The 25,151-nt window shown below is 59.6% G+C and overlaps 10 protein-coding genes across 10 annotated transcripts; 6 read left to right on the top strand and 4 right to left on the bottom strand.

Moving 5' to 3' along the window:
* Window positions 1-129: 129 nt before the first annotated feature.
* Window positions 130-982, bottom strand: BXZ73DRAFT_105331 (uncharacterized protein; the record flags this gene model as incomplete). The annotated part of the gene is made up of 3 exons (XM_048016215.1): window positions 130-141; window positions 193-672; window positions 737-982. 3 exons carry the CDS (start codon window positions 980-982, stop codon window positions 130-132), a joined length of 738 nt encoding a protein of 245 aa, XP_047873807.1.
* A 1,617-nt stretch (window positions 983-2,599) lies between these two features.
* BXZ73DRAFT_105330 (uncharacterized protein) lies at window positions 2,600-3,328 on the bottom strand (the record flags this gene model as incomplete). Its single annotated transcript, XM_048016214.1, has 4 exons — window positions 2,600-2,611; window positions 2,662-3,144; window positions 3,213-3,227; window positions 3,305-3,328. 4 exons carry the CDS (start codon window positions 3,326-3,328, stop codon window positions 2,600-2,602), a joined length of 534 nt encoding a protein of 177 aa, XP_047873806.1.
* Window positions 3,329-3,715: 387 nt separating this feature from the next.
* BXZ73DRAFT_53137 (heat shock protein Hsp90) lies at window positions 3,716-6,664 on the top strand (the record flags this gene model as incomplete). Its single annotated transcript, XM_048020945.1, has 11 exons — window positions 3,716-3,802; window positions 3,858-3,895; window positions 3,949-4,127; window positions 4,184-4,337; window positions 4,390-4,611; window positions 4,669-4,923; window positions 4,977-5,126; window positions 5,176-5,810; window positions 5,863-6,057; window positions 6,121-6,358; window positions 6,415-6,664. The coding sequence occupies 11 exons, from the start codon at window positions 3,716-3,718 to the stop codon at window positions 6,662-6,664; spliced, it is 2,403 nt and encodes an 800-aa protein (XP_047873805.1).
* A 260-nt stretch (window positions 6,665-6,924) lies between these two features.
* On the top strand, window positions 6,925-9,588 carry BXZ73DRAFT_53056 (uncharacterized protein; the record flags this gene model as incomplete). Its single annotated transcript, XM_048020926.1, has 9 exons — window positions 6,925-6,991; window positions 7,045-7,745; window positions 7,811-8,171; window positions 8,227-8,318; window positions 8,374-8,693; window positions 8,765-8,798; window positions 8,862-9,344; window positions 9,419-9,478; window positions 9,532-9,588. The coding sequence occupies 9 exons, from the start codon at window positions 6,925-6,927 to the stop codon at window positions 9,586-9,588; spliced, it is 2,175 nt and encodes a 724-aa protein (XP_047873804.1).
* Window positions 9,589-10,034: 446 nt separating this feature from the next.
* On the top strand, window positions 10,035-10,870 carry BXZ73DRAFT_105327 (Cloroperoxidase; the record flags this gene model as incomplete). Its single annotated transcript, XM_048016213.1, has 2 exons — window positions 10,035-10,138; window positions 10,213-10,870. The coding sequence occupies 2 exons, from the start codon at window positions 10,035-10,037 to the stop codon at window positions 10,868-10,870; spliced, it is 762 nt and encodes a 253-aa protein (XP_047873803.1).
* Window positions 10,871-12,208: 1,338 nt separating this feature from the next.
* On the top strand, window positions 12,209-14,897 carry BXZ73DRAFT_105326 (MFS general substrate transporter; the record flags this gene model as incomplete). Its single annotated transcript, XM_048016212.1, has 18 exons — window positions 12,209-12,414; window positions 12,465-12,526; window positions 12,578-12,610; window positions 12,661-12,752; window positions 12,806-12,826; window positions 12,887-12,933; window positions 12,987-13,033; window positions 13,112-13,288; window positions 13,363-13,560; window positions 13,639-13,720; window positions 13,781-13,836; window positions 13,909-14,019; window positions 14,074-14,099; window positions 14,154-14,178; window positions 14,236-14,257; window positions 14,322-14,426; window positions 14,496-14,609; window positions 14,756-14,897. The coding sequence occupies 18 exons, from the start codon at window positions 12,209-12,211 to the stop codon at window positions 14,895-14,897; spliced, it is 1,566 nt and encodes a 521-aa protein (XP_047873802.1).
* Window positions 14,898-15,947: 1,050 nt separating this feature from the next.
* BXZ73DRAFT_92261 (vacuolar sorting protein) lies at window positions 15,948-18,273 on the bottom strand (the record flags this gene model as incomplete). The annotated part of the gene is made up of 10 exons (XM_048026295.1): window positions 15,948-16,086; window positions 16,126-16,211; window positions 16,299-16,346; window positions 16,382-16,421; window positions 16,508-17,223; window positions 17,283-17,426; window positions 17,482-17,721; window positions 17,775-17,978; window positions 18,028-18,162; window positions 18,214-18,273. 10 exons carry the CDS (start codon window positions 18,271-18,273, stop codon window positions 15,948-15,950), a joined length of 1,812 nt encoding a protein of 603 aa, XP_047873801.1.
* Window positions 18,274-18,691: 418 nt separating this feature from the next.
* BXZ73DRAFT_105324 (uncharacterized protein) lies at window positions 18,692-20,758 on the top strand (the record flags this gene model as incomplete). Its single annotated transcript, XM_048016211.1, has 7 exons — window positions 18,692-18,892; window positions 19,416-19,719; window positions 20,148-20,153; window positions 20,205-20,343; window positions 20,407-20,542; window positions 20,597-20,650; window positions 20,711-20,758. 7 exons carry the CDS (start codon window positions 18,692-18,694, stop codon window positions 20,756-20,758), a joined length of 888 nt encoding a protein of 295 aa, XP_047873800.1.
* Window positions 20,759-21,106: 348 nt separating this feature from the next.
* On the top strand, window positions 21,107-23,307 carry BXZ73DRAFT_92260 (dimethylaniline monooxygenase (N-oxide-forming); the record flags this gene model as incomplete). The annotated part of the gene is made up of 9 exons (XM_048026294.1): window positions 21,107-21,524; window positions 21,593-21,646; window positions 21,702-21,854; window positions 21,908-22,061; window positions 22,088-22,683; window positions 22,758-22,896; window positions 22,954-23,089; window positions 23,143-23,196; window positions 23,248-23,307. The coding sequence occupies 9 exons, from the start codon at window positions 21,107-21,109 to the stop codon at window positions 23,305-23,307; spliced, it is 1,764 nt and encodes a 587-aa protein (XP_047873799.1).
* A 156-nt stretch (window positions 23,308-23,463) lies between these two features.
* On the bottom strand, window positions 23,464-24,540 carry BXZ73DRAFT_80661 (uncharacterized protein; the record flags this gene model as incomplete). Its single annotated transcript, XM_048023327.1, has 5 exons — window positions 23,464-23,581; window positions 23,637-23,885; window positions 23,906-24,112; window positions 24,163-24,439; window positions 24,501-24,540. 5 exons carry the CDS (start codon window positions 24,538-24,540, stop codon window positions 23,464-23,466), a joined length of 891 nt encoding a protein of 296 aa, XP_047873798.1.
* Between the last annotated feature and the right edge of the window lie 611 nt (window positions 24,541-25,151).

The following is a 25,151-nucleotide window of genomic DNA, read 5'->3' as shown; positions in this document are numbered from 1 at the left end:
ATCGCCCACCACTATGGCACCAACCTGGTCCATAGCAGACCATTCAGAGATACAAGAAATATGCAGAGTAGTGACTCAACAACACCCGCGACCGAACGACACGTCGAGGCCACCGCTGGAATGGATACGCTACATGGTTGCCTGTTCCCAGAGTGAGCACCCGCGGATAAAGAAGACAGACAACAAACGCACCAGACAGTCGTCCTCCATGTCGAGGTACCACTTCGCTTCAGCGACCGCTCCAGAATACGGTCTAAACGCTTCTTCGAGAGTGTCGAGCACGAAGTCGTAGTCGAGGCAGAACCGCGACCGTTCGTCGTAGTCGTAGTTGGTCCACAGAGAGATGATATAACCGTGCTCACGCGAGAATATCTGGGCAAACTGCAAGAAGAAGCCGCACTTCTTACTGAGGTGGTTTTTCATGGCATGGAAGGCAAGCACTGTCAACGACGCCGATGGTTTGCCTCCTGAGCCAGCAAGGGCCTCCTCAAATGTGGGTCCTTCCTGTCCCAGCGAGACCTTGAGCTGGTGATCTGTAGCGTACTGAAGGGCAGCCTCATGTTTGAAGGCGAAACCAAATCGCCATAGAGGAGGTTCGTGAGTGCCATCGTAGAGGTCGGAGCGTCGAAGTTGTTCTCGCGGGGCGAACTTCTCAAGGAGATTCTTTCTGCGCTGTACAAGCATGGCAGCTCAGGACAACGCGACAAATATTAGATGAGGAAATAAATGAACGCACTGCCTGGCGGGGTGCCTCGAAAGAGGGTCTATCGTCACACGATACCCCAGGCTGGATCTCCAACTCACCGCCCTCAGAGGAATCGGACTCGTAGTCGCTCTCGGGAGGAGATGCATGGTCGGAGGTTGACGAAGGGAATGATAAAGCAGGAGGGGTCTCGGTTCCAATCAAAGTCCCCTTGCCACCGTCGGATATGGGGTCGCTTTGGGGTATATGAAGCCCGTGGGTGGAGTTAGCGACGTTCATCAGGAGGGTCGAAGTAGCAAGCAACACGGCGGATGCGAACGGTACAGCGGGGAGCAGCAAATAGCTGCCGACTCTGGGGTTTTCGTTTAGGCAGGTTTTCGATCAGGCGATGCTTGAATTTCTCCACAACCCGCGCCGCAAGACTCCAAGTCACTGATCGTTGATGACCGCTTCACCCAAGTCCTTTGGAGCCGTCCGGACAAGATCGACGAAGACACTAGAGAGGTTTGGAAAACGGCAATTGCACGCGATTGTAATCCGTTGGGACGGGCCTGGCACCGCTCTACGGCATCGCGGCCCGCTCGAAAACGCCCGTCACCCATGTGCAGCGTGACAGGCTCACGAGAGTCTTGGTGAGGTTTGCGCTTGTGCTCTCATCTCGTCGTCACTCGTCTGCTTCCTGTGGCTGCCTTCATATTTACATGCTGTCCTGGCCGCAAGTTGAACTAGTCGCTGGATGCTCAGTTTGGATGTAAGGGACCATGTTGTCGCATCTCTCGCCCCGGCGCTCGCCTGGCCCGGTCACGGTGGTGGTCACATTGGAGACGGGACTCCAACGGCGAACTTACGCGCCATCACTCATTGCAATCGCGCACAATTGCAATTTTCCAAACCTCTCTACTCTAGTAAGGGACTGAAGGATGTTGTACTACCTGCCGACGCCTCTGGGATGGAGGAGGAAGCTCGCGATAAGCTTCTTCTGCAATTCCAGGAGCGATTGTCGATCTATCACCGCCGCGTGTTGCCTACGGTCATCCATATGTGCCAACAAGCCCGTCTTTGAAGCCTTGTCCGCGAAGTGGCACTCGAGAACGAATAACCTGTATAAAGAATACAAGACAGTCAGTCTCTCCCCCGCGTTCCTCGATGCTTTGGATCGCCCAATTGCGGCACAATTCCCCTGGCTTGAACGCACATGCGACTTGTTCGCCCCGGGGCCCACTGATTTACCTCAGGAGATTGCAGCGTTCCCGGATGATTCAGGGAAGGCGTGTGGTTTCGCATCGAGTCGTGCTCACACTGTAACTCATGTTCAAACTCACCAGGTGAACGGATTAATCAAGACCGCCCTTCGGGATGAGCCAGTACTCGACCTGGCTCAGCAAATGGCAACCATTGGATTCGATCCCCACGAGATAGGGAACAAAGAGCTCGATAAGCAGTTGCGCTTCCGCACGGCCTCTGCTGAACCGGAGTCGAAACAGAATGCCAGCCCGATCAAGTATAGCAGGCCCCCAAAGGCACAGCTGAAGAACATGCCGTCACCTATGAAGACTAGACACAAGCTGGCGGTCGCGCAAGAACAGATCCAGGGGTAGGAGGAAGGAGAGGAATAGGACAAGTTGAACGGATGAGCTGTGTGGGGGCCTGGCGGGAGCGTTCAGAGTCTCGACGTATGTATCTAGTCTCCTCGGTCGCGCTCCCGCGATTATGTACGGCCAGCCTTCAGGGGGGACTGGACTGGGAACGCCGCGCAGGGCAAGGCAGGCAACGACATGGGTAGTACAAGTGCATGTAGGAATTGGTAGTAATGACGGACGCGTTTCGGAGGCGTTTGAAGCCGCATCGACACCCAGGACCAAACGACACGTATAGGCCACCGCTGGAATCCAAACGCTACATGATTGCCTGTTCCCAGAGTAAGCACCCGCTGATCAAAGAGACAACGACGAGCGCACCAGACAGCCATCATGTATGTCGAGGTACCACTTCGGTTCAGCGACCGCTCCAGAATACGGTCTAAACGCTTCTTCGAGAGTGTCGAGCACGAAGTCGTAGTCGAGGCAGAACCGCGACTGTTCCTCGAAGTCGTAGTTGGTCCACAGGTAGATGATATTGCTGTGCTCATGCGAGAATACCTGCGCAAACTCCAAGTAGAAGCCGCATTTCTCGCTGAGGTGGTCTTTCATTTCCAGGAAGGCAAGCGCCGTTAACGACGCCATTCGTCTCTCTCCTGCGCCAGCGAGGGCCTCCGCGAATGTGAGCCCCCCCGTACCCAGTGAGATCTCGAGCCGATGATCCTTGACGTACTGGAGGGCAACCTCATGTTTGAAGGCGAAACCAAATCGCCAGAGAGGGGGGTTATAGTTGCCATCATACAATATATCGGAGCGACGAAGCTGTTCTTGGGGCGCGAACATCTTGAGGAGACGTTCTTTGCGCTGTGCGAGCAGGCAGCTCAGGAGTCAGGACACCGAGACAGATAATAGATATGAGAAAATGAACGCACGGCCTGGTGGACTGCCTGGAAGGAGGGTCTCTCGTCGCAAGATTCCCCAGGCCGCATGTCAAAGTCCATGTCCTCACAGGATTCGGACTCACAGTCGCTCTTGGGAGGAGAGCCATGGTCGGAGGTCGACGGAGGTGGAGTGTCTGCTCCGATGGAACTTGTGCCGCTGCCGCTGCCGGATCCGTGGTCACTTTGGGGCAAATGAAGCTGGTTCATCTGGTGTGAGGTCCTGCTCAGTGGGAACGGTGCAGCAAGGAAGAAGTTCGCGGCAAACAGCGGGTATTTTCTGTTTCGCCGACGTATCGTCGGCCAAATGAATGGATCACGGGCGCGTGGCTGGGATCCCGTGATCGCGTTTTCGCGCGGACACGTCAGTGCGAGAGAAGTACAGCCCGCTTGGCTCGGATACTTATACGCACGTAGCACAACCCTCCAGGATACCTCTCGCTTGTTCCTTTCACTTTCCCCTCCTCCGGCTGTGAGCTCGGCTACGCACACCAGCCATGAGGCTGTTCCGCACCGTTCTCGCTCTTGGAGCGTTCGCTCTCTCCGTCCTCGCTCAGGACGGCAAAGAGAAGCATGCGTATCAGGTATATAATATGGCCATACAGTCCGTCGGATGAGCTCCTGCTCACCGGCCTACAGAGTGATGTCGCTCGTCTCCGCAAGATTGTCATCAACAGGTGAGCAGTCATGCATTCTCGAAGACGTCGAGCTTTAACTCGCTTTCCTACAGCCTGTACTCCCACCGAGATGTCTTCCTCCGTGAACTCATTTCGAACGCCAACGATGCTCTGGAAAAGCTCCGTCTCACTTCCCTCACGGAACCGGAATCTCTTTCTGGCGCGGAGCAGATGAACGTCACTATCAAGGCTTACAAGGACTCGGACGGTGCAGGACGTCTGGTCATCACAGGTACGTCCCAGCGCATGTGCACAGTATACGACCATTTGTCTGACTTATGCGTCCAGACACGGGAATTGGTATGACACCAGATGAGCTCACTAAGAATCTCGGCACGCTTGCGAAGTCTGGTACCTCGGATTTCCTGTCCAGGGCGGAGGGTGACACTACGTCGGGCACAGGCAACTTGATTGGTGCCTTCGGTCTCGGTTTCTACAGCAGGTACGAGACCATTTGCTTTCGCGTGTCCACCTTTGCCGACCAAGGTCACTAGTTTCTTGGTTGCGGATCGCGTGGAGGTCGCCTCTACTGCGGCGAAGACCTCCAAGAACCTGGAGCCGGCTCAATACGTCTTCGCTTCTGGTGTTGACGAAAATTCGTTTGATATCTACCCCGACCCTCGCGGAAATACCCTCGGCCGCGGCACGGAGATTACTCTGCACCTCAAGGGCGACGCCGTGGAGTACCTCGACACGAAGATGATCACCGACCTTGTGTGAGTGTCTTATCGAAAGGTCCAGCGTTGCGACGACTTACTGACGGGTGGTGCCAGTAACAAGCACTCTTCTTTCTCGACCTCGTTCCCCATCTATTTGTACACACAGAAGACCGAGTACGTCCCCGATGAGGAGGCGGAAGCGGAAGCTGCCGCTGAGAAGGAAAAGGCCAAGACCGAGGATGCGGACCTTGACGAAGATGAGGCTGTCGTCGAGGAAGTTACGGAGGAGGCTCCCGAGGAGGTTAAGACGAAGGCTATCCTCGTCGACGACTGGGTCCGTCTGAACTCTCAGCCTCCCATTTGGACGCGGTATGTTTTCTCTCTATTACTTCAATGGTGTCTTGCTTAGCAATAACGTCCAGCGACCCCAAGGAAATCACTGATGAAGAGTATGAGAACTTCTACATGGCGACCTACAAGGACTTCGAGAAGCCACTTGCGTGGTACCACTTCGCTGGTGACTCTGGTTCAGGCGTCTCCTTCCGTGCCATCGTCTTCGTTCCCTCTCGTCTGTGCGTACAGGCAACCTAAGTGTTGGTTCATAGCTGACTTCGTTCGCAGCGATGATGCCTACTGGCAAAACCCTCTTGAGAGCACGAGCAAGGACATTCGTTTGATGGTCAAGCGTGTATTCATCACGTCCGACCTCGGCGAGGACACGCTCCCCAAGTGGGCTAACTGGGTTAAGGTCGTCGTTGATGCCGAAGACCTCCCCCTGAACGTCTCGCGTGAGACCCTCCAGTCGAATGCCTTCCTGAAGCAGCTCCGCGGCATCATTATCAAGCGCCTTCTCCAGCTGCTCGGCCGTATTCAGACCGAAGGCGGGGAGAAGTGGGACAAGCTGCAGGAGGTCTACGGAAATGTGTTCAAGCTCGGTGCGGTCGAGGACATGAAGAACCGGGACAAGCTTGGGGCGCTCGTCCGTTTCCCTACGAACCAGCGCAACAGCACCTCGCTCGACGAGTACCTGGAGAACAAGAAGCAGGGCCAGAACCAGATCTTCTACCTCGCGGACATGGGCAAGCTCACGCACGACCTCGCGAAGAGCGTCTTCATCGAGAAGCTCCACGCCCGCGGCTACGAGGTGCTCCTCCTGGGCGACCCGCTCGATGAGGTGTTCATCACGAACGTGCGCCGCTGGAAGAAGATCGGCTTCCAGGATGTCGCCAAGGCCGGGCTCAAGTTTGGTGACGAAAGTGAGTGAAACGTCTCACTCGTGATGATGGGGAGGCTGATCGAGGACCACAGACATTGACGAGGAGGAGAAGGCAGAGAGGGAGATGTTCACCGAGAAGTACAAGCCGCTCATCGAGTGGCTCCGGAAGGAGGTCCGCGGAAAGAGCTCTGCGCGCGACATCGTCATCTCGAACCGCCTCGTCATCAGCTCCTGCGCCATCGTCGCAGACGAGTCTGGCTACACTGCCAACCTCGAGAAGCTCATCAGTGCGTCTCTCCTCTCCGTTTCTTCGACCCTAGTACCCTGTGAACTCACCCCCGCGATTCCAGGCTCGTCGCACGCACAGGCGAACCACAAGCACATGTGGGAGTTCGCGAAGAAGCAGAAGGTGCTCGAGATCAACCCGCGCTCGCCGACGATCGAGGGCCTCCTCCGCCGCATCGAGCAGCTCCCCACCGAGGAGGAGGAGCGCGACCTCGAGGCCGAAGAGGAGCTCCGCGAGGTCGCGTCGGTCCTCGTCGACGGCGCGCTCGTCCGCTCCGGCTTCGCCGTCACGGATTCGAACGAGTGAGTGTCCGCCTCGATCCCGCGCGGGGGGTGCTCCGACTGACCGAGACGCCCAGCTTCTTCATGCGCGTCGACCGCATCCTCCGCCGCTCGCTCGGCGTGTCCGAGGACGCGCCTACGGACACGAACGTCAAGCCCGCGCCGCCGGTCGACCCTGAGCTGCCGCCCGACGCGGATGTGCCCGAGGAGGACGAGTTCCTGCGCACCGGCCGCGGCAAGATCTCATGGGAGGTCGAGGAGGTTGACGAGTTTGGCAACGTGGTCAAAGAGGTTCCCGTTGAGACGAAGCCTCACGACGAGCTGTGAGCTGAGATGTGGTGTGCAGCTCAGGCGCATGTATCAAAAACCCACGGAAGTACATAGTATATTATTTTAGGCAGTCGTCACGCTGTTTTTCGTCCTGACACGCGACTTTGTGAGGAATATCTCAACCGCGAGTAAGTGCCAGACTCCGGTAGCAGGCGCGGCCAGCCTGAGAACGAAGTACCGTTGGGCGTCTTTAGGCCTTTAGGGCCCGAAGGCACCGCTTGGCGCGAACAAGCTCTTGCCTCAGCCACACATCCACCATGGCCGCCGTCCCCCCAATGCCCTTCGCGGTACCACCTCTGCCCCCCGGATGGACAGAGCACATCAGTGCGTCCTCGCCCTCCCCCCGACTCTCCACACGCGCTGACGTCGACCCACAGGCCCGACCGGCCAGCCGTACTACTTCAACGCGCAGACCTCCGAGTCGACCTACACCCGCCCGCTCCCCGCGTTCCCCATCGTCCCTGGGCAGACCCTCCCCCCACCGGTCGCGAAGAAGGCGAAGAAGGAGAAGCCGCTCGTGAAGACCCCCGTGCCGGGCACGCCGTGGCTGCGCGTGCTGACGACGGAGGGGAACACGTTCTACACGCACACGGGCGAGAAGCGGAGCGTGTGGGGCGTGCCGGACGAGATCGCGGACGCGGTCGCGCGGCTCGAGCGCGAGGAGGCGGAGCGGCGGGCGGAGGCGGCGCGGAACGCGCAGGAGGAGGCGGCGGAGCGGGCGCTGAAGGCGGCGAGGGAGGGGAAGCGGAAGGCGGAGGAGGTCGTGCTGGTGGACGAGGTCGTGGTGACGAAGAAGGCGAAGGTGGGCGGGGAGGAGGAGGAAGAGGAGGAATATGGGGACGAGGATGAAGACGAAGACGACGAAGAGAGTGAGGAGGAGGAGGAGTGGCAGAAGGAGGCGGCCGCGCAACTGGCCGCCGAGGCGGAGGAAGAGGAGAAGAGGCGGGCGGAGGAGAAGGCGCGTGAAGAGGAGGAAGCCCGCAAGCTCAAGGAGGCAGAAAAGCAAAAAGGGAACGCGCAGCTCAACATGCCAAACCGTGTGGATCTGTCTCTTGACGAGGCGAAGGCGCTGTTCAAGGTGAGCTCGCCGCATTTGGAGGTGTGGTCTCTTGCGCCGTCAGTCCGCTAACCGGGACGCCGCAGACTCTGCTGCGCGAGAAGAACGTTAACCCTCTTCACCCATGGGACACGTCGCTCCCTCTCTTCGTCTCGGACCCCCGTTACGTCCTCCTGCCCTCTGTCTCCGCAAGACGCGAGGCGTTTGATGAATACTGCCGTGACCGGGCGCGGGAGCTCCGACAGTCGAAGGTCAAGGTAGACAAAGAGACACTAGATCCGAAGCAAGAATTTGACAAGCTCCTGAAAGAGGAGGTGACGAGCACACGCACAAGCTGGACCGAGTGGAGGAGGCAATGGAAGAAAGACCGCCGGTTCTATGGATGGGGCCGTGACGACAGAGAGCGCGAGAGGCGATTCAGGGACTTCCTCAAGGAGCTGGGAGAGCGTATGTACTGGTTGATCTATGCACAGCCTGTGTCTGACATACATGCTCGTCATAGGGAAACGGGCCGCGGCACAGAAGGCGGAGGCGGACTTCTTTGCGCTGCTACGAGAAAGCGGGTTGGCTAAGCCCGGTGCGGTGTGGAAAGAGGTACGTCCATCTTGCAGGCACAGGGAGGAGATGTCCACATTACGTCTGTCGCCAGGTCAAGAAGCCTCTTGTGTCGGACCCTCGGTATGACGCAGTGGGCTCTTCCTCATTACGAGAAGAGCTTTTCAATACGTTCCTGAAAGCGGGCGTCAACGACGCCACTGCTGACGGAAACTCATCAACTCCTGCTCCACAACAGAAGGGCGGCCAAGATGGGGAAACTGAAGGAGAACGTGAACGACGTCACACGGAGAAGAAGGAACGTGCGGTCAAAGAACGAGAGGACAAAGTGCGGGCTGAGAGGGGCAAGGTCGAAGCCGATATCGACCGCTCCAAGATGGGCCTAACAAGGGAGGAAGGAGAGTTGCATTTCCGGTGCGCCGACTACTTCCACTGATCGATATACTGCTTGGCGCCGCTCACCCGTCTGTCCCTGCTGCTCATAGGACTATGCTGGTGGACGCGATACGGGACCCAACGGTATGCCTACCGCCCGTCCACGGTCAGATAGCTGACGGTGGCTTCCCATCTTCCCGCAAACAGGTTACCTGGGACTCGGTACAGCCACAGCTGAGCAAGGACCCGCGGTTCACCAACTCGCCACTATCGCGAAACCAACAAGTGCACCTCTTCCATTCGCACGTTGATGTGCTGCGCGCAAAACAGTTGTCTGGACTGCACGCGTTGTTCGCGTCGCACAGTCCAGCCCTAGACACGCCGTTCACCGCCCTGCCTGTCGCGTCGCTGATGTCTTCACCGCCGGTCACAAAGCTGGGGTACGAGATTGATGAGGTCGAGAGGGAGTTCGACAAATGGCAGAGGGAGCGCACGCACGAAGCGCGTTTGGCGTTTGACCAGATGCTGGGCGAGAACTCGTTTGTGGAGTTCTGGGGTCGTCTGGGGAAGATCGGGGGCAAGGGCGTCGATGCGAGTATAAAGTACGATGATATCGGGGAAGACAACGAGGAAGACCAGGTGGACATGAAGACACTGGCGAAGAGCGTCGACCTGAAGGAGATCGTGAAGGTGCTCAAGGCACGTATGCTGGACAAATGCATAGCATCCCGTCGTCATGGCTCACGTCAATCACCCCGCTGCAGAACGACAGGAGGTATCTCGTATTCGACCATGCGCCGGAGCAGCGCGAGCGCTGGCTGAGGGTGGGTTGCATCACAACTGCGAAGCGGAGACTGTTGCTGATCGCGAATCGCAGGATTACCTCTCCCAACTGTCGGCGCCCAAGCTGTCTGTCCACGCGCCGGAAAAGTAGCAGTGCCGGGCTGCGGAGGTGGGTGCGGAGGCTGCGAGGATAGCATGAGTTCATCCATTCTATGTTTCATCGGGCATGTCTCGGTCGGATGCTCGACACGTATCCCCCGGCTGTTCTGCCGTAGCACGATGTCTGACGGTGGGTGTGGGCGCCCGGGAACAGACGGCGTGGAAGTGCTTCCTGATGCGGGCTGCGGGGGCTTTGTGGTGTCGCCGCCGGTGTGGTGGGCACAGGGAGATCACCGCCTTCCCATGCGCGGGTTGCCCGCGAACTGTCGAGGGCTGGGTAGGTGCTTGGACCCGACGTCAGAGTGTGGTCAGGCTCAGTCGCTCCGGCTAGAAGACGCACGGACGTCATTCGCCCGAACAACGCGCGCGAGTATAAATCCCTGCGGGCGGGGATAGAAAGCCATCTCCCTTTCTCTTCTCTTCCCCTCCTCTCTCCTCATGCCCAGCCTTCCCGAGTCCCGTCAGCCCTACGTCGCGCCCTCGGCCCAGGACAGCAGGTCTCCCTGTCCCGCGCTCAACTCCCTCGCGAACCACGGCTACCTGTGAGTGTTCCGTCGTCATCCCTCTCCCGCTGCTGACGCCGCCCGCTTTCTACGCGCCACCCCGCAATCCGCAGCCCCCATGACGGACGCAACATCTCGCTCAGCCAGCTCGTTTCTGCAGTGCAGCACGTGTACGGCATCTCCCTCCCTTTCGCCTCCATCCTCTCTCTCGGTGGCCTCGTCAAGTGCGGACACCGTTCTGGATTCGGCCTCGTCCTCGACCTGCACGACCTCGCGAAGCACAACGTGATCGAGCACGACGCGTCTCTCGTCCATGCCGACACACAACCCGGCGAGACTTTCGCGCCCACCGCGGTCGACCCCGCGCTGCTCGCGCGCCTCCTCGCGACCACCTCCGGGGATGCGCTCTCGCTCGAGGACTTGTGTCGCGCGCAGGTGGCGCGGCACGCAGAGTCGCCCCCGCTCAACTCCGTCCAGAGCTTCGTCTCCAAGGGCGAGCTCAGCCTCATCCACGACGTCTTCGGCGTCGCCCCAGAGCCCGACGCGAAGGCCGAGGGGAGCTCCCTGACGCCCATTGCGTCGACGTCCAAGAGCGCGAACGAGGAGCTCGTCGTGCCCAAGGAATGGCTCGCCGTCTTCATGGGCCAGGACCGCCTGCCCGAGGACTGGCACGGGCCCTTCCGCACCGTCGGCGTGCACGACACCATCTCGCACGCGAAGCAAATCGGGGCCCTGGAGGCGAAGCTCGCCTCGCACGACGCCCCCGTGTAGGCAGCCCGCGCCCTCTCGCTCTCGCTGAGGAGCGCGCGCGCGCCCACGTTTTTCTGGGCGACGGGCTCCCACCGGTGCCTGACCGCCGAGGCGGGCGTGCGAGCGTCGCGCTCCGCACACTCGCCTTCCTCCTCGTCTATTCCTGCGTGGCCCCCGCTGGACGCACACGGCTTGTGGACTTTCAGGCTCTCTAGCCTGGTTCGGACCTTCACTACTTTACCGGATGGATGGCTGGGACGCTGTGCCTTTCCCGGTCATGTGGATAGGACATTTCATTTTGGAGCTTACCGATACCCCGCCCCATGTACTTAAACCTTCCGCTCTCTGTTCGCCGTTACGACCTTCACGACTCATGCATGCCACCTACATACTACGTTAACACGGATCCCTATTGGACTTGGACTCGTTGGTGGGCCGCAGCGCTCTGCGACTTTCCCGGCGGCTTTTATCTGACCACCCAAGCGGAGGATGGGATCGTCGTGCGCGACACAGCACTGGCCCCTTTTCATTCCGAAACCACCACCTCCACCACAGACTGCCCCTCACTCTTCAACGTTTGTGCGCCCGCCACGCGTCGCCGTCCTAGAAGATGCTGCAGTCTCGTGTCCGTGGATCGCTGTCATTATTTCGGTCTTGCGCGCCCCTACTATGGCAACCTGGAGGCGGGGATATAGCGTTCTCGCAGGAGTCCAGATGTCGGGGGCGACCCCGTGCGAACCTCTTCCCCGATTCGTGTCGCGCCAACATCAGTCTGCGGGCGTCTCCTTTGACATACGCTTCAACTTGAACAACTCACAACAGGCCTGTGGGCGACCAAGAAGAGACTCTCGCTCGGTACCAATGCCCCAGGTGTCGACGAAAGTCGACACGGCGTCCCCGGGCGAATCTCAAATCAGCCACTGTTTCGCCCACTGGATCCGTCCGGGGCCCGGGAGTACTGATGTGCGCTAGCTCGCGGCCGAATGTCAGGTGAGTGCTCACTGCGGGGTGAGTGTTTTGGAGGGCCACGATCTCCGTTTACCCCAGATTGCCCCGCATGTTTAGGTCGCGCCAGGATCAGAAATCAAGTTTGGGACGCCCTGCTCGTGTCCTGTGACCCGGCCGCGCGCTCTGCGGGGGGCTCTTTTGGACGGATGACGAGAAGGACGTGCCTTGCTTTTGGCACCCATGGGTTTCGACAGCCGCCAGTCCGACGGCTCGCGCTCTTAAAGCGCTGTTCAGAGTTGGTCGTGTCCGAGCGACGGCCTTCTCTCCAGCCCCCTCCGATATTTGCGCAGCGCGACGCCCCCAGTCCTCTGCTGCTCAGGTCGCGCGTCGTCTCTCTCCCCTTCGACGAACATGTCTGTCTCGGTGGAAGAAAAGCAGCTCGAGCGCAAGCTCACGCGTCGGGTCTTGTGGAAGTTGGACATCCATGTCTTGCCGTCTCTCGCTTTCGTGAGTCTGTTCATCCTCTCTACCCCTTCTGCGCTGCCCCTCTCAACGAGCATTTTCCTCAAGCTCTGGCTCGCAAACTTCATCGACAGGGCAAACATCGGCAACGCGAGGTCTGCTGCCATACTTATCACCCTTTCAATCCGCGCTCACTCCACTCCAGAATCGCGGGTTTGGAGCGCGATCTCCACCTCCATGGTAAACAGTTCAATACCGCTCTCGCCAGTACGTCAATCTCTCGGGACCATCTCGGGCACTCCTAATGCCCGTCTCCAGTCTTCTACGTCTCATACATCCTTGTCGAACTGCGTCAGTTCTCCCGTCGTTCCGTATGTCGCCCCTACGCTGACTGCTCCCAGCTTCCAACTGGGTGCTCAAGCGGTTCAAGCCCAGCCGCTGGCTCCCCTTCCTCGTGCTCGTGTGGGGATCGGTGACCACCCTGAGCGGCCTCGTACACAACTACAGCGGGCTCTCGCGATCAGGTTTTTCCTGGGGTTCTGCGAGGGCGGCCTGCTGCCCGGCATCGTAGGTGGACACGCTTGGCACGGTTCCGCCTCACTTCTGACCGCCGGGCACACCGCGCAGATGCTCTATCTCAGCACGCTCTACAAGCCCCACGAGCTACAGCAGCGGTAAGGGAGCGTCGGTCCGGGCGGCGCGTTCCACTTATCTGGCTTCCCTACAGAGTCGGCATCTTCTACGCGTCCGCATCCTTGTCCGGCGCCTTCGGAGGTGAGCACGGCATCCCGGCCGCAGGGCCCCCCGGGGCGTGCTTCTGACCTTCTTCCAACCCACTCTCGCACCCCGCAGGCCTTCTCGCGACGGCGATTATCAAGATGGACGGCGTCGGCGGCCTCGCCGGCTGGCGGTGGATCTTCATCCTCGAGGGTATCGCGACGATCATCATCGCGTGCGTCTCGACCACCTTCCTCCCCGCAGACATCCAGAGCGCCAAGTTCCTGACCGAGGAGGAGCGGACCTTCGCGGGTGAGTCTATTTTCTCCGTCGGGGCGTAGCCCGCGAACGCCACGGTTCTCACTGCGGCGGCGCCCCGGGAACAGTGCGGCGGCTCCGGATCTCCCACGGCGTTACGACATCCGCGCCGCTCTCTGAGCCGGCGCAGAGGATCACGGGGGCGCCCACGAGCGAGAAGGACCTGGAGAAGGCGACGGAGACCCGGGTCGAGTCGCCCAGCGCGGAGCCGGCCGTCGTCGTCGAGAGCGAAGACGAGAAGTTCGAGTGGGGCGAGGTCGTCCGAGGTAAGCAGGCCCGGCAGGCTCCATATGGGGGACGGTCGTACGGGCCGAGGGAGCTCATTCTGCCGCGCTCCACCGTAGGCCTCCTCGAGCCCCAAGTTTGGATGACGGCCGTCTCGTACCTGGGCATCATCGTCAGCCTGTACTCGTTCTCGCTGTTCTTGTACGTGTGCATCCCACGCGACTCGCGCTATATCCGGCTCACGCGTTCCCCATCGTGCAGGCCCACAATTGTCTCAGGCCTGGGTTACTCCGGACCCGAGGCGCAGCTGCGCACGGGTGAGCTCGTTCGCTTCAATATGGCTGCCGGTTGTGCCGACTGACTTCGGATGACCCTGTTCCTATTCATAGTTCCACCGTATGTACCCGCCGTGGTCCTGACGGTCGTGGTGGCCGTCGCGAGCGACAAGCTGAAGTGGCGCGGGCCCTTCATTCTCATGTTCCTACCCATCTGCATGGCGGGTAAGTTGGCTCTCCGATGTCATCTGGCGCGTATGTCGCTGACCCGAGCTCCAGGATACATTCTCGCAATCGCTGCCACGGTCCGTCGCGTTCTCGCCTGGCGTGATTAAGCCGCTCTCACACCTCTTCCGCAGAACAACACCCAAAGATACGCCGCTGGTACGTCTCGTTGCGCTACGTGTGCTCCCACAACGTCCTGACACGTCGGTCCGCCAGTGTTCCTGATCGCTGCCGGCATGTAAGCGCAACCGTCTCCCCGACTGCCCTCGCACGCATCTGAACATAGCGTCGCCTGTTCACAGCTATCCTTGCGGCCCGTGCATCCTCTCCATCCTGCCGAACAACAGCGCGGGGCACTACAAGAAGGCGACCACCGTCGCCTTCCAGCTCGCCCTCGCCAACTGCGGGTACGCGTCGCGGCATCCATCTCTGCCTCTCATCCCGCACAGCTGACGACATCCGCGCACGGTTCGCAGAGGCTTCGTCGCGACGTTCATCTACGACAGCTCGCAGGCGCCGACCTACATCCGCGGCCACAGCATCACGCTCGGCTTCGTGATCATGGCCTGGTTCGCGATGGCGGCCAACGTGTGCGTGTCCCTCTTTCCCCGCTCTGCCCGGCCCCGCTCCCGTGGCCGCGGACCGACCGCGATCGTCGCGGAAGCGCTCTTCCCTTCGCGCGGTCTGCGGTCCGCGGCCCGTCCACTCATGACATGCAACTGATCCTAATTTGCAGGCTCTACTGCGTGTGGGAGAACAAGGCGCGCGCGGACGGCCGGCGGGAAGACAACCTGCGCAAGTACCAGGAGCTCTGGGAGGCGGGCAAGACCCGGGCGCCGATCGGCGACCGGCACCCCCAGTTCCGCTTCACGCTCTGAGATTGAGCCCCAAGGGAACGGCATCCGAGTAGGCTTCTCAGTCGTGCCGCGTGGACGGGTAGGCCGGGGCGCAGTGTACTTGCACGACTTTTGTACGATAAGTAGCAGGATGCTTGCTTCAGAGTATCGCGGTAAATGGTTCGTCGGCGAAGGTCGGCTCTCCGGGATGCGGGAATCGGAACGCGAGGCGACTTAGTGCGGGGGCCACACGCACGGAGTGCGATTCGAAGGCTCGTGCGGTGACTGCCGTCACTGCGTAAGAGGCGGCGTGGATCAGCGTCACCGTACGGCGCGACAGCGGACTCCCGTTACATTACACGTAGTCCACCGAATGCGGGATACCCGCCGTCTCTGAGAAAGCTCGCACTTAGCGCTACGAAGATACTTACAGTTCTGGCATGAATTCATCATCATCAGCATCATCAGCATCCGTATCTGACGTACCAACGACGTGTATGTTCGGGCATAGTACCGTCGGAGTTCTCGGATGGTGCGCCTGCAGTGACCCTGACGGTATGCTTTCCGACCAAGGCCTGCCTACCCGATCCTCGCGAACCCAGCCGCCAGGGTGGGTACCTGCCCATGTGCTCCTTGTACGTTGTGGACGGCGGACTCCGGAGGGCACGCGCACGACCAGGATCGCGGAGGAGCGGTTCGAGTGTCGCCGAGTACCGGCGCACGACATGTCGCGTTGACTGCCCGCGACAGACGACGGCAGAACAGTGCGCATAACGGTCGCGTCCGGGTATCTGCATCAGACTCGGCGAGCGGAATATTGAGATTTTGTTGGGGAAGTAGCGGATGCGATCCCGTGGATTCGGAGCCGTTAAGGCCGTCACTGCGCACAGCACGCGGGGGGGGCATACAGAAACTACAAGGGCGTACACGACGCAGTGCGATGGGGCGTGGTGATTGCGTTGATACACCGAGGGGTGCTGATGCGCGCACCGTGCGGCGCATGGAAATTGGAGGACGAGATGGCGAGCCTCGGAGGGGCACCCACAACCACAGGCTCTGATTACATCCCCAAGCACCATGCTCACGGACATCCTACTCCGCCTCTGTGCCGTCGCTGGCGCTCCATCGCTCCATCCACCCCGCGCCCGAGTCGTCCTTGTTCTCCGCTTCGTGTCCGCCGTCTGAGTCGCAAGGCGGCGGGCTGGCGTGCTGCGCGCAGTTACGCGGGGAGCTACCAGCGCAGAAGCTAGCGGCGACCGTGAGTGGAGACCACCGCCGGCGGCACTCTTCGTCGCGCTCGCGCCAGTACGCGAGTTCGCTCTGCGCCTTCGGGTGACTTGTCGGTCGGGGCCCGTTCTGTCAAGGGCGATCATCAGAATGGAACGACGGAGAAAAAACGCGGAGCGGGAGTGGTAAGATGGAGAAGGGACGCGGGACGCTCACACTCAAACCCTGGAGAAGCAGCTCGAAGAATTTTGACTGCGCCGACGCCTTTCCGACCGGTCCGGCAGCTTGTCCGTGTGGACGCTGATGAGTTTCACGAGCTCCTGACGCAGACGGAGCAGGCTACCGAGGGAGATGGAACACCCCCAGGAGAAGTTGGGAGTCAGCGCACATAAACAACGATGGAGCGCGTGGGGCGCGGTACGCACTTTGCGAATATCATCGTTTCCTCGGACTGGTCTGTGAGTGCAATAAACGCGTTGAAGAGCACGACGTAGCGTCGGCACACCACCGCCACAGCCTCGTTCGTTGTCGTCGTGCCTCGGCGGAAGTACCCTCCGTGGCGGCGCTCTCTCCGAGCTTCCGGAGCGCGTCGATGTGCTCGGCCATGAGCTTCTGGAACACGGCCACATCTTGATTCGGAGCGCGAAAATGAAGGTCTCCAGCGGCCACATCCACGCGCTGCACTTCCGTGGCCATGTCTTCGGTCAGACGAATGAGGTGAGAGAGGGATAGCGGGTGGGGGAGGATCAAGCGAGCTATGGATAAACGTCTGAACGTAGTCGAGAACGGGGTCGAGTGCTTGTTTCCACAGCGCGTTCAACGCGGTCTGCTCCTCCTTCGTAGACCTGCGACGCCGTCTTGGAGCCGGCACCCAGCACCCGGAAATGCTGAGCACACGCTGACGTGGAGACATGTACTCGCTGCCAATCTCCGAGCCTGGTCCAGATCTGAGCTCATCGAATTCTCCCCGGGTGGGAGACAACACTGGAGGAGACATTGCTGGTGTCCCAGGACCGCTCTTGGTCGGAAGGGGCTCGTGGGGCTCACTTGCGAAGAACGTGGTGATGAATGTGTATTCTGCAGTGGCGTTGTCCATGAGGACAAGTAACGCAGAGCGTAGTACCGACTCTAGTGGTTCTTTCTGTGCATGCAACGTCGCTCATTCAGCGTGCATCCGTGTCGTAAACACAGCAAACATACGCAGTTCTTGTCCTCGGCCACGTATGCCATGGTCACACTCGGTCCGTCCACTTTTGCGTACGCAAGTCGACCGGGGTCGTGACCCGGAGTTTGCGGTACATCAATGCCACTGGTGATAGGCTCTGCCTTCTCCACCACCCTTGCCTGCAGACCAGGCTTTCAGGAAAGTGGCTAGCGCTTGACATGGATCACTGCTCACCTTGACCCATCCAAGTCCTCGCAGATATCTCCGGAAGCCAGTCTCATAGAACGTTCGCACCGTGCTGATGTACGTCCGCTGCACCTCATTCGCGACGTTCGCCGCGTGTTCTTGTAGGAACACGAACAGCGGCCGGTACTTCATCCACACTGACGTTTGCAGGACTTGGAGGTTCGTGGTCATGCTAGAACGAATGGGCTCCAGCATGGACAGGAAGAATGTTCGCAACTTGGTGGCCGCCTGTCCGAGTGATCGGCATCACACGACCGCATACAAACCGTGAAGGCACTCACCACTATCCGCAAGCCCTCTGCTACTTCTGACATGTCTCTCGCGGCCTTGACCCGGACTCTGAACTTGAGCATATCAAGTCTCCGTTTAAATTCCATAATTGCGGGTATCCAGGTGTCATCGACGCGGGTGTCGAGGATGAGTGTTGCGAGAGCGGGGGGTATAGACAGGTCCGCTATGAGATTTGACAGCGGCTTCTCTATTTTCTGCGTTAAGGATGAGAGATGGTGCTGACCGGTCGAATATAACACTCACTCTGCGACTCTTTAGCCTGTTGTCGATGTCTTTACTCCTGTCCTGCAAGTTGGAGATCTGACCAGAGACCGCAGATAGATCTTTCTGGAAGGTCGACAAAAACCCTTCCAGCGAATCGAGCAGATTCACGCTTGTCTACAATACGACCGTCAGATAGGAATACAAACTCATGTGCATATTTCGCACCTGGACCTGTTCATGCAGCTCGACGAATTCACGAGCTCGAAGCTGGGCTTCCGTACACATGTAGCCGACAGCGAAGCCAAGAGAATGACTGTGCTTACAAGACGACTGAGAGACGGCTGACACTTCCTGCCCAGTTCCATGATGTAGTGGTCTGACGTGGTAGTGTAGGGTGTATGAGCGGAAGACGGTGCAAGGGAGCAAGCTGTGGCAGAGGGCGAGCGCTCCGGAGGAAACGGTAGTCCGTCGGCAGGCATGCGCGGTCCGCTCATCCGGCGTCCTCTTCTCTTCCACCTCCATCATCTCACTCTCAGCTCTAACTTTGCGTCCGCTCCGCACCCATGGGACCACATGTGTATGGCACGTACCTCACTTGGATTGCGACACGCGGTTCTAACTTCTCGTGGACACAGCAACTCTCACGGAGACCTTCGCCTGTCTATAAAAGCGAGATACCTCCCAATGACTACCTCCACCCACCATGGCTGTTGACGCCAATGCTGCCGCCGACTCTTGGCTTGCCGGATTCAGCTCTGCCGTCCTCTCCGCAGACATCGACACTCTAGCCTCACTTTCCTTCCCAACGGATGGCTCAGGATCTACTGGTGTTTACATGGGACGTCTGATCGTTGGAAGGCCGCGATTCCATCGTGGCTTCCTGGAACCCACCCTGCACTCCGAAGTAACGGACTTGAAGCTAGAAAAGTCCCCGCATCTGTAGCCCCACACTTCCTTCATCATCCAGCTCCGGACCAACGATGTCGAATTTGTTTTCACTTTCGAGTGTATGCATGGACACGAACGATGCTACCCCCATCTTCGAAGGTACCCAGGGACACCCTGACTGGGAAGCCCGGCCGGGATATGCAACCCGATTTTGCGGCCTATGTTCAGGAGGTGGAAACGAAGCCCTACGTTCTGATAGGTAAGCACCAAATTACGTTCTAGTCGCAAATGCAGCCCTGAGACGTCACCGTCATGCAATTTCAGTCGGTGCAGGGCAGACAGGCCTCATGTAGCCGCTCGTCCAAGCAGATGAACATCCCCGCTCTAGTTGTAGAACGCCATTCCAGAGTTGGCGACGTTTGGCGCAAGCGCTACCCTTCCTTGACGCTCCATACGCCTTGGCGACATCATAGCTGTGAGTCTTGTCGTCACTGGGTGAGAAGGGACGCTGACCTAATGCTCACACGGCGCTCTACCAGTCATACCCCACCAACTGGTCTGAGTACACTCCCCGCGAAAATCGCGACTGGTTGGAACAATACGCGACGGGGCAGGACCTAGTCGTCTGGACCAACGCAGAGCTCCAGCCTCGCCCTAAATACAACGAAGAGACGCACGAGTGGGACGTCGACATCAGACGCGATGGCAAAGACTTCAACCTTCGTCCCGCCCATATCGTTCTCGCGACCGGCGCCCTCGGCGCGCCCACATCCCAGTCGTGCCCGACCAGGAGTCCTACAGCGGCGCGCTCATCCACTCCTACCAATACAATGGCCCGTCTGAGTTCGTCGGGAAGCATGTCGTGGTCGTCGGGCCGGAAACACCGCCATTGATGTGTGTCAAGACTGCGCTTTGCGTGGCTCGGCCTTGGTGACGATGATTCAGCGGTCTCCTACCTGCGTCCTCGCGCGAGATTTCGTCAGTCATGCAATTCGGCAATCTTGGCCGGATGACATCCCGGTGGAGACATCCAACCTGCTATGGGGCTCGTTCCCCTTCGGATTGCAAAAGGAATTGGCAATAGCATCTCAAGACTTCGTGGTGGATTCTCAACGAGAACTTCATGACAAACTGCGCGCCGGCGGCGTTCGGTTGACGATGGGAAAGGAAGGGGAAGGGTTATACATTATGACACTAGGGAGGTTTGGAGGTGCGGTTGGAGAAAGTCTCTCATGCATTTCCGTGCAACTAATTTCGTTCGCACGACGCAGACTTCTGTGAGTAGCATTTGGGGTACGTGTGTAGCGCCGACAAACATGCCGAACCAGGGCAGGACAATGGTGATGCAGAGCTCATAACAAATGGTCGAGTCAAAGTCAAGAGTGGAGTATCACTTGACCGCTTCACGAAGACGGGGCTTGTTCTCAGCAACGGGAACGAGCTACCTGCTGACGCCGCCATCTTGGCGTAAGTTATCCGGCTCCACACCAGAGGTGTGACTTTGTTTGCTGACGTCCCTCGTACGAGCAGAACGGGTTACTTACACATTCGCGATACCAATCGAGCGCTTCTGGGAGATGAAATCATTGACAAGACCGTACCTGTATACGGGCTGGATAGTGAAGGGGAGCTTAAGGGAAGCTATCGTCCGTCGGGTCGTCCTGGAGTGAGTCGGCGCATCACTTGGAGTTCGTGGAATTTCTGACAACGACTTCTAAAGCTCTGGTTCGCCACTGGTGATTTTTTCGTCAGCCGCTTCATGTCGAAAGTCCTTGTATGCTATCTCCGCTCATGACGGCAAGCGTACAAGTCAATACTGACCTTGCTCGGTTAGGGTCTGCGGCTGAAGGCGGGGCAGCTGGGAGTCCTTCCCACGAACTAGGACGGATGAGGATCCATGATTTGTTTGTGCGCTCAGCAGTGGACTTGGATCGGTAATGTTAAAGTTGGAGAGTGGGCTTCGTTCTCAGGAATGCTATCACGTTCTCGTGATCATGAGCTGCGGATTTGGAAACCTAGAGTTGGATAACAAATCCGAATATCTACACGTCGAGATAAAAGGGTGGGCGGATGCGATCTCTCAGCCCCCGCAACTCGTGACAGCCTCAGAACGGCGCGGGCCATACTGGAACAGAACCACTCCAGCCTCCATTTCTAACCCATCTGTGAGTACCCCGTGCCCCGCGTACCCACTCGCCCCGACTCTGACCGTGTCCCAGGCCTTTGAACCATGTCCAACGATGCCCACTCCATCGCCAGCACCTGGCTCTCCACCTTCTCTGCAGGCGTCGCCTCCGGTTCGGTTTCCGGGCTCGCTTCCCTCTTCCTTGCCAGCGGCTGGCTGCGCGAGTGGCTCGTCTTCACCTGGGACCTCCACACGCTCGACGGCGTAGATAAGATCGGCGCCTTCCTGAAAGAAAAGCTCCCGGCGGCGGCCATTTCCGACGTACGCCTCGTCCCGGACGGGGCTTGGGGGGCAGAGTGGCTGCGCCCGCGTTATGGGGCAGCCTTCGGGCTCGACTTCATTGAGTTCGGCATCCTGGCGGAGTGCGCGAAGGGCCCGGTGCGGGGCCACGTGCGCTTGGTGCACGATGTCGACGGGGTGCACCGAGCGTTGACGGTGTTCACCGAGCTGCAGGACCTAAGGGGTCACGAGGAGGGGAGGACGCTGCCGCTCCGGGACGATCTCACTGGGGTCCCAGGGAGGGACATGGAGCGCGAATTCAGGAGTATGTAAAGGCGATTGAGGCGAAGCCGTATGTGCTTGTCGGTACGTTGCCTTGCCGCTGCAGAGTCCACGAGTTACGCTGATCGTCTATTTACAGTGGGCTCTGGTCAGACGGGACTGAATATAGCGTCGCGATTGAAGCAAATGAACCTCCCAACGTTAGTCATCGACAAGAACCCCCGTGTCGGCGACAACTGGAGGAAGCGCTACCCGTCGCTGACGCTGCACACCATCAATAGACACCACTCCCGTGCGTATTTGCTTTCTTTCGTTCCGCGCCTAGCAAAGCTAATCTATTAACAGTACTCTACCAACCCTACCCCAGTAACTGGCCTCTCCTCACCCCGCGCGACAAGGTCGCGGACTGGCTCGAGACCTACGCCCAAAACCAGGACATCGTCGTCTGGACCGACACCGCGCTCCAGCCCGGGATCACCTACGACGCGGGCGCGCGTGAGTGGACCGTCCCGTCCTTCGCGCGAGCGCGCCCGCCGTTCTCCGCCCCGCGCACATCGTGCTCGCCACCGGCGCGCTCGGCGCACCCATCACGCCCGCACTCCCCGGACACGAAGCGTTCCGCGGAGCGACGGTGCACTCCGCGAGCTGGGCGGGCACGCGCGCGCACCCGGGCGCGGACGGCCGCGTCGTCGTCATCGGCGCGGGCAACAGCTCGATCGACATCTGCCAGGACCTCGCGCTCGAGCACGCCGCCGCCGCGTCCGACGACGGGGCGCAGGCGCACGTGCGGTCGGTGACGATGGTGCAGCGGTCGCCGACGTGCGTCGTCTCGCGCGACGGCGTGCTCGAGATGCAGAAGGCGAATTGGGTCGAGGGCGCGCGGATCGAGCTCGGGGACTTTTTGAGCAGCGCGCTGCCGCTACACTTGCTGAAGCGCGTCGCGGTCGCGAACCAGCAGGCGGCGTGGGACGCGGAGCGGCCGCTGCACGACAAGCTGCGTAAGGCGGGCCTCAAGCTCTGGTTGGGACCGGAGGGGCAGGGGCAGTTTCTGCTCGTGCACGAGCGGTTGGGGGTGAGTGATCTGGTCTCCTCGTGGTGGGCGATGCCGACTGACCACGCCTGTGCGTTCTAGGGTACTGTGAGTGTCAGCACGTGAATTAATCTGTGGACGTACTGCTTACAGTCACGTTTTCAGGGTTGGACAAGGGCGGTGCGGATCTCATCGAGCAGGGCCTAATCAAGGTCAAGACTGGTGTCGAGCCGGTGTCCTTCACTGAGCACGGGCTCCTCATGAGCGACGGGTCGGAGATGGAGGCTGACCTGGTCGTCTTCGCGTACGTGCACCTTCATCTGTAAAACTGTCATCGCCCACTCATCGGTCTCCGTGTCAGCACGGGCTATCGCAACATGCGCGACACCAATGCGGCGTTGTTTGGGGAAGGCGTTATCGGGAAGACGGAGGTGGCTTTTGGGCTGGATGCTGAAGGAGAATCCGCCGCGGCCTACCGCCCGAGTGGACATCCTGGCGTGAGTTCGCGCTCTCGAGCTGCAGAAATATCGGCTGATATGCTGCCCACCAGCTCTGGTTTGCCACGGGTGACTTCGAGGTCTCCCGGACGCGTTCGAAGCCTTTGGTGGGTGTTGTTGCAACGGGTCATATCAATGCTGACCGTTTATGTCGCTAGGCCATGCAACTGAAGGCCATCCAGCTGGGGCTTCTTGAGCATGATGGTCAGAGGAAGTAAGCTGCGTTGAGTCGGCCGTATTTGTACTACTACCCAAAGTTTTATCTCATGTCTGGTTCCTATCGTTGTACCCGTTGTCACCCTCATTATGTCCGGGCGGGACCGTCCTAATAGGCTGACTAGTCTGGGACTGACATCCATATGCAAGCATTGGCATCACGTGGAGCGCAACAGGTCTTCGAAAGTCTTCCACTTCCAGAACTTCTCTCCAGGGTTGACCAGCTCGTTGTGGCAGTCGGCAGAGTAGTCCGAAAGCCCTTCCTCGACGAGTATCCTGTAGGACCGCCACAGTTTTAGCTCCGACAGTTGCAGAAGAACTGATTACTCACCCTGCATACAGCAAGAAAGCCGACAGCGCCTTCGGCGGGTAGATCGCCTTCAGCGTCTCCCTCGCCTGCTTCGCGTCGAACGGGGTGACCTTGAGGTCCAGGCCCTTGGCCTTCTTGACCGCCTCGGCGACCTCCGCGCTCCCTATGAACTGGCCCGCGATCCGCACGCCGTCCTCGGCACCGGGCACGCTCGCACGCGTCGCGGGGTCGCGGGCCAGCTCCGCGAGCCGCGCGAGCGCCGCGCGATGTCTGGGAAGTCCGTCATCGACATGCGCTTGCCCGAGGTGTAACCGGTCGTGCTGCTGCTGGTCCAGTCGACGAACATGTGCGCGGCCCAGGGCATGAAGATCCCGGTGGTGACAGGGATGACGACGAGGTCGGACCCTTTAGCGAGCTCAATGGCGGTCGCGCGGTTCGCGCGGTTGGTCGTCCACTCTGGGTGTTCGTACCCCGGGAAGTCGACGTTGCGGAGGTCGCTGTGGAAGGGTGAGTGCAGGGGGCGGGCGAAGGTGAGGCACGCGCTCACGATGCGAACTCGGACGGGAAGGAGACCTGGACCCCGTTGCGAATCAGGGCGGGGACAAGCTCCGGGAGGAGCGTCGTCTCCGTCGAGGAGGGGACGATGTTCGCCACGACGGCGGCGCCGGAGAGAACCGTGTCCAGGGGGTCGGTGAACGCGAAGGCGTGTGCGCCGAGTGCGACGAGCTCCTTCGCCTTGGCGGAGGTCGGGTCGCGGGTTGTGAAGCGGACAGCGGGGTAGGCGTCCTTGTACTCCTCCACGAGAGTCTTGATGACGAAGTAGCCTGTTCGGAGCGGATGGACGTTTTAATCACGGTTGGTTTGAATTTGACAGGGATGGGCTACCGAGGTTGTCAGTGCCTCCGAGAACGACAAAAGTGGCCATCTTGCGGTTGTTGGATGCTGTTCACTGCGTGTCCGTTCTATGGGAGCTGCGGACTTCTTTTATACGTCCCCAGGGGACCACCTCACCACGTTCTTCTGCCTGAGGCGAAATCCGATTCAAGTCTAATGCGTACCGGAGGAGGTAGATCGATGCGGAGGTGAAATACCGTGCGTGAACCCACGCGACAGGAGTTCGAGTGGGTCTTGGCCCCACTTCCCTTCCGCACTGCGCGGTCGTCAGGTGGGCCGGAGTGAGTTGTGCAAGAAGGGGAATTCCAGCCACACGGCAGCATGTCTGGCGCAACGGAGGAACAGGGTTTGAACGTCGAAACATAGATGCGGTCTGTCGGCCCGGCCCGGGAGGACCCCCGAAATTGAAAATCTGGCCCAGGTCCGACGGTCGTCCCTGTGAGAGGAGCACAGACGGTGCTGTCCGCCACCAGACGGTTGATGTCTTCGCAGTCGTGGCTATTTCCGTTGCCCTTCTCGTACACCACCATCATTGCTCGCGGTCAGCGAACTGCCTTGCCCTACATGGAGAGCTTCGCTTTCACGACCGTTTTGGCGCCGACCACCACCCAACGATTCCGATAACGACAGCGACACCAGCGA

This window comes from Epithele typhae (genome assembly GCF_022376455.1).
Source record: "Epithele typhae strain CBS 203.58 chromosome Unknown BXZ73scaffold_64, whole genome shotgun sequence".
Classification (NCBI taxonomy): domain Eukaryota; kingdom Fungi; phylum Basidiomycota; class Agaricomycetes; order Polyporales; family Epitheliaceae; genus Epithele; species Epithele typhae.
This window is presented reverse-complemented; position numbering and strand designations above follow the sequence as displayed.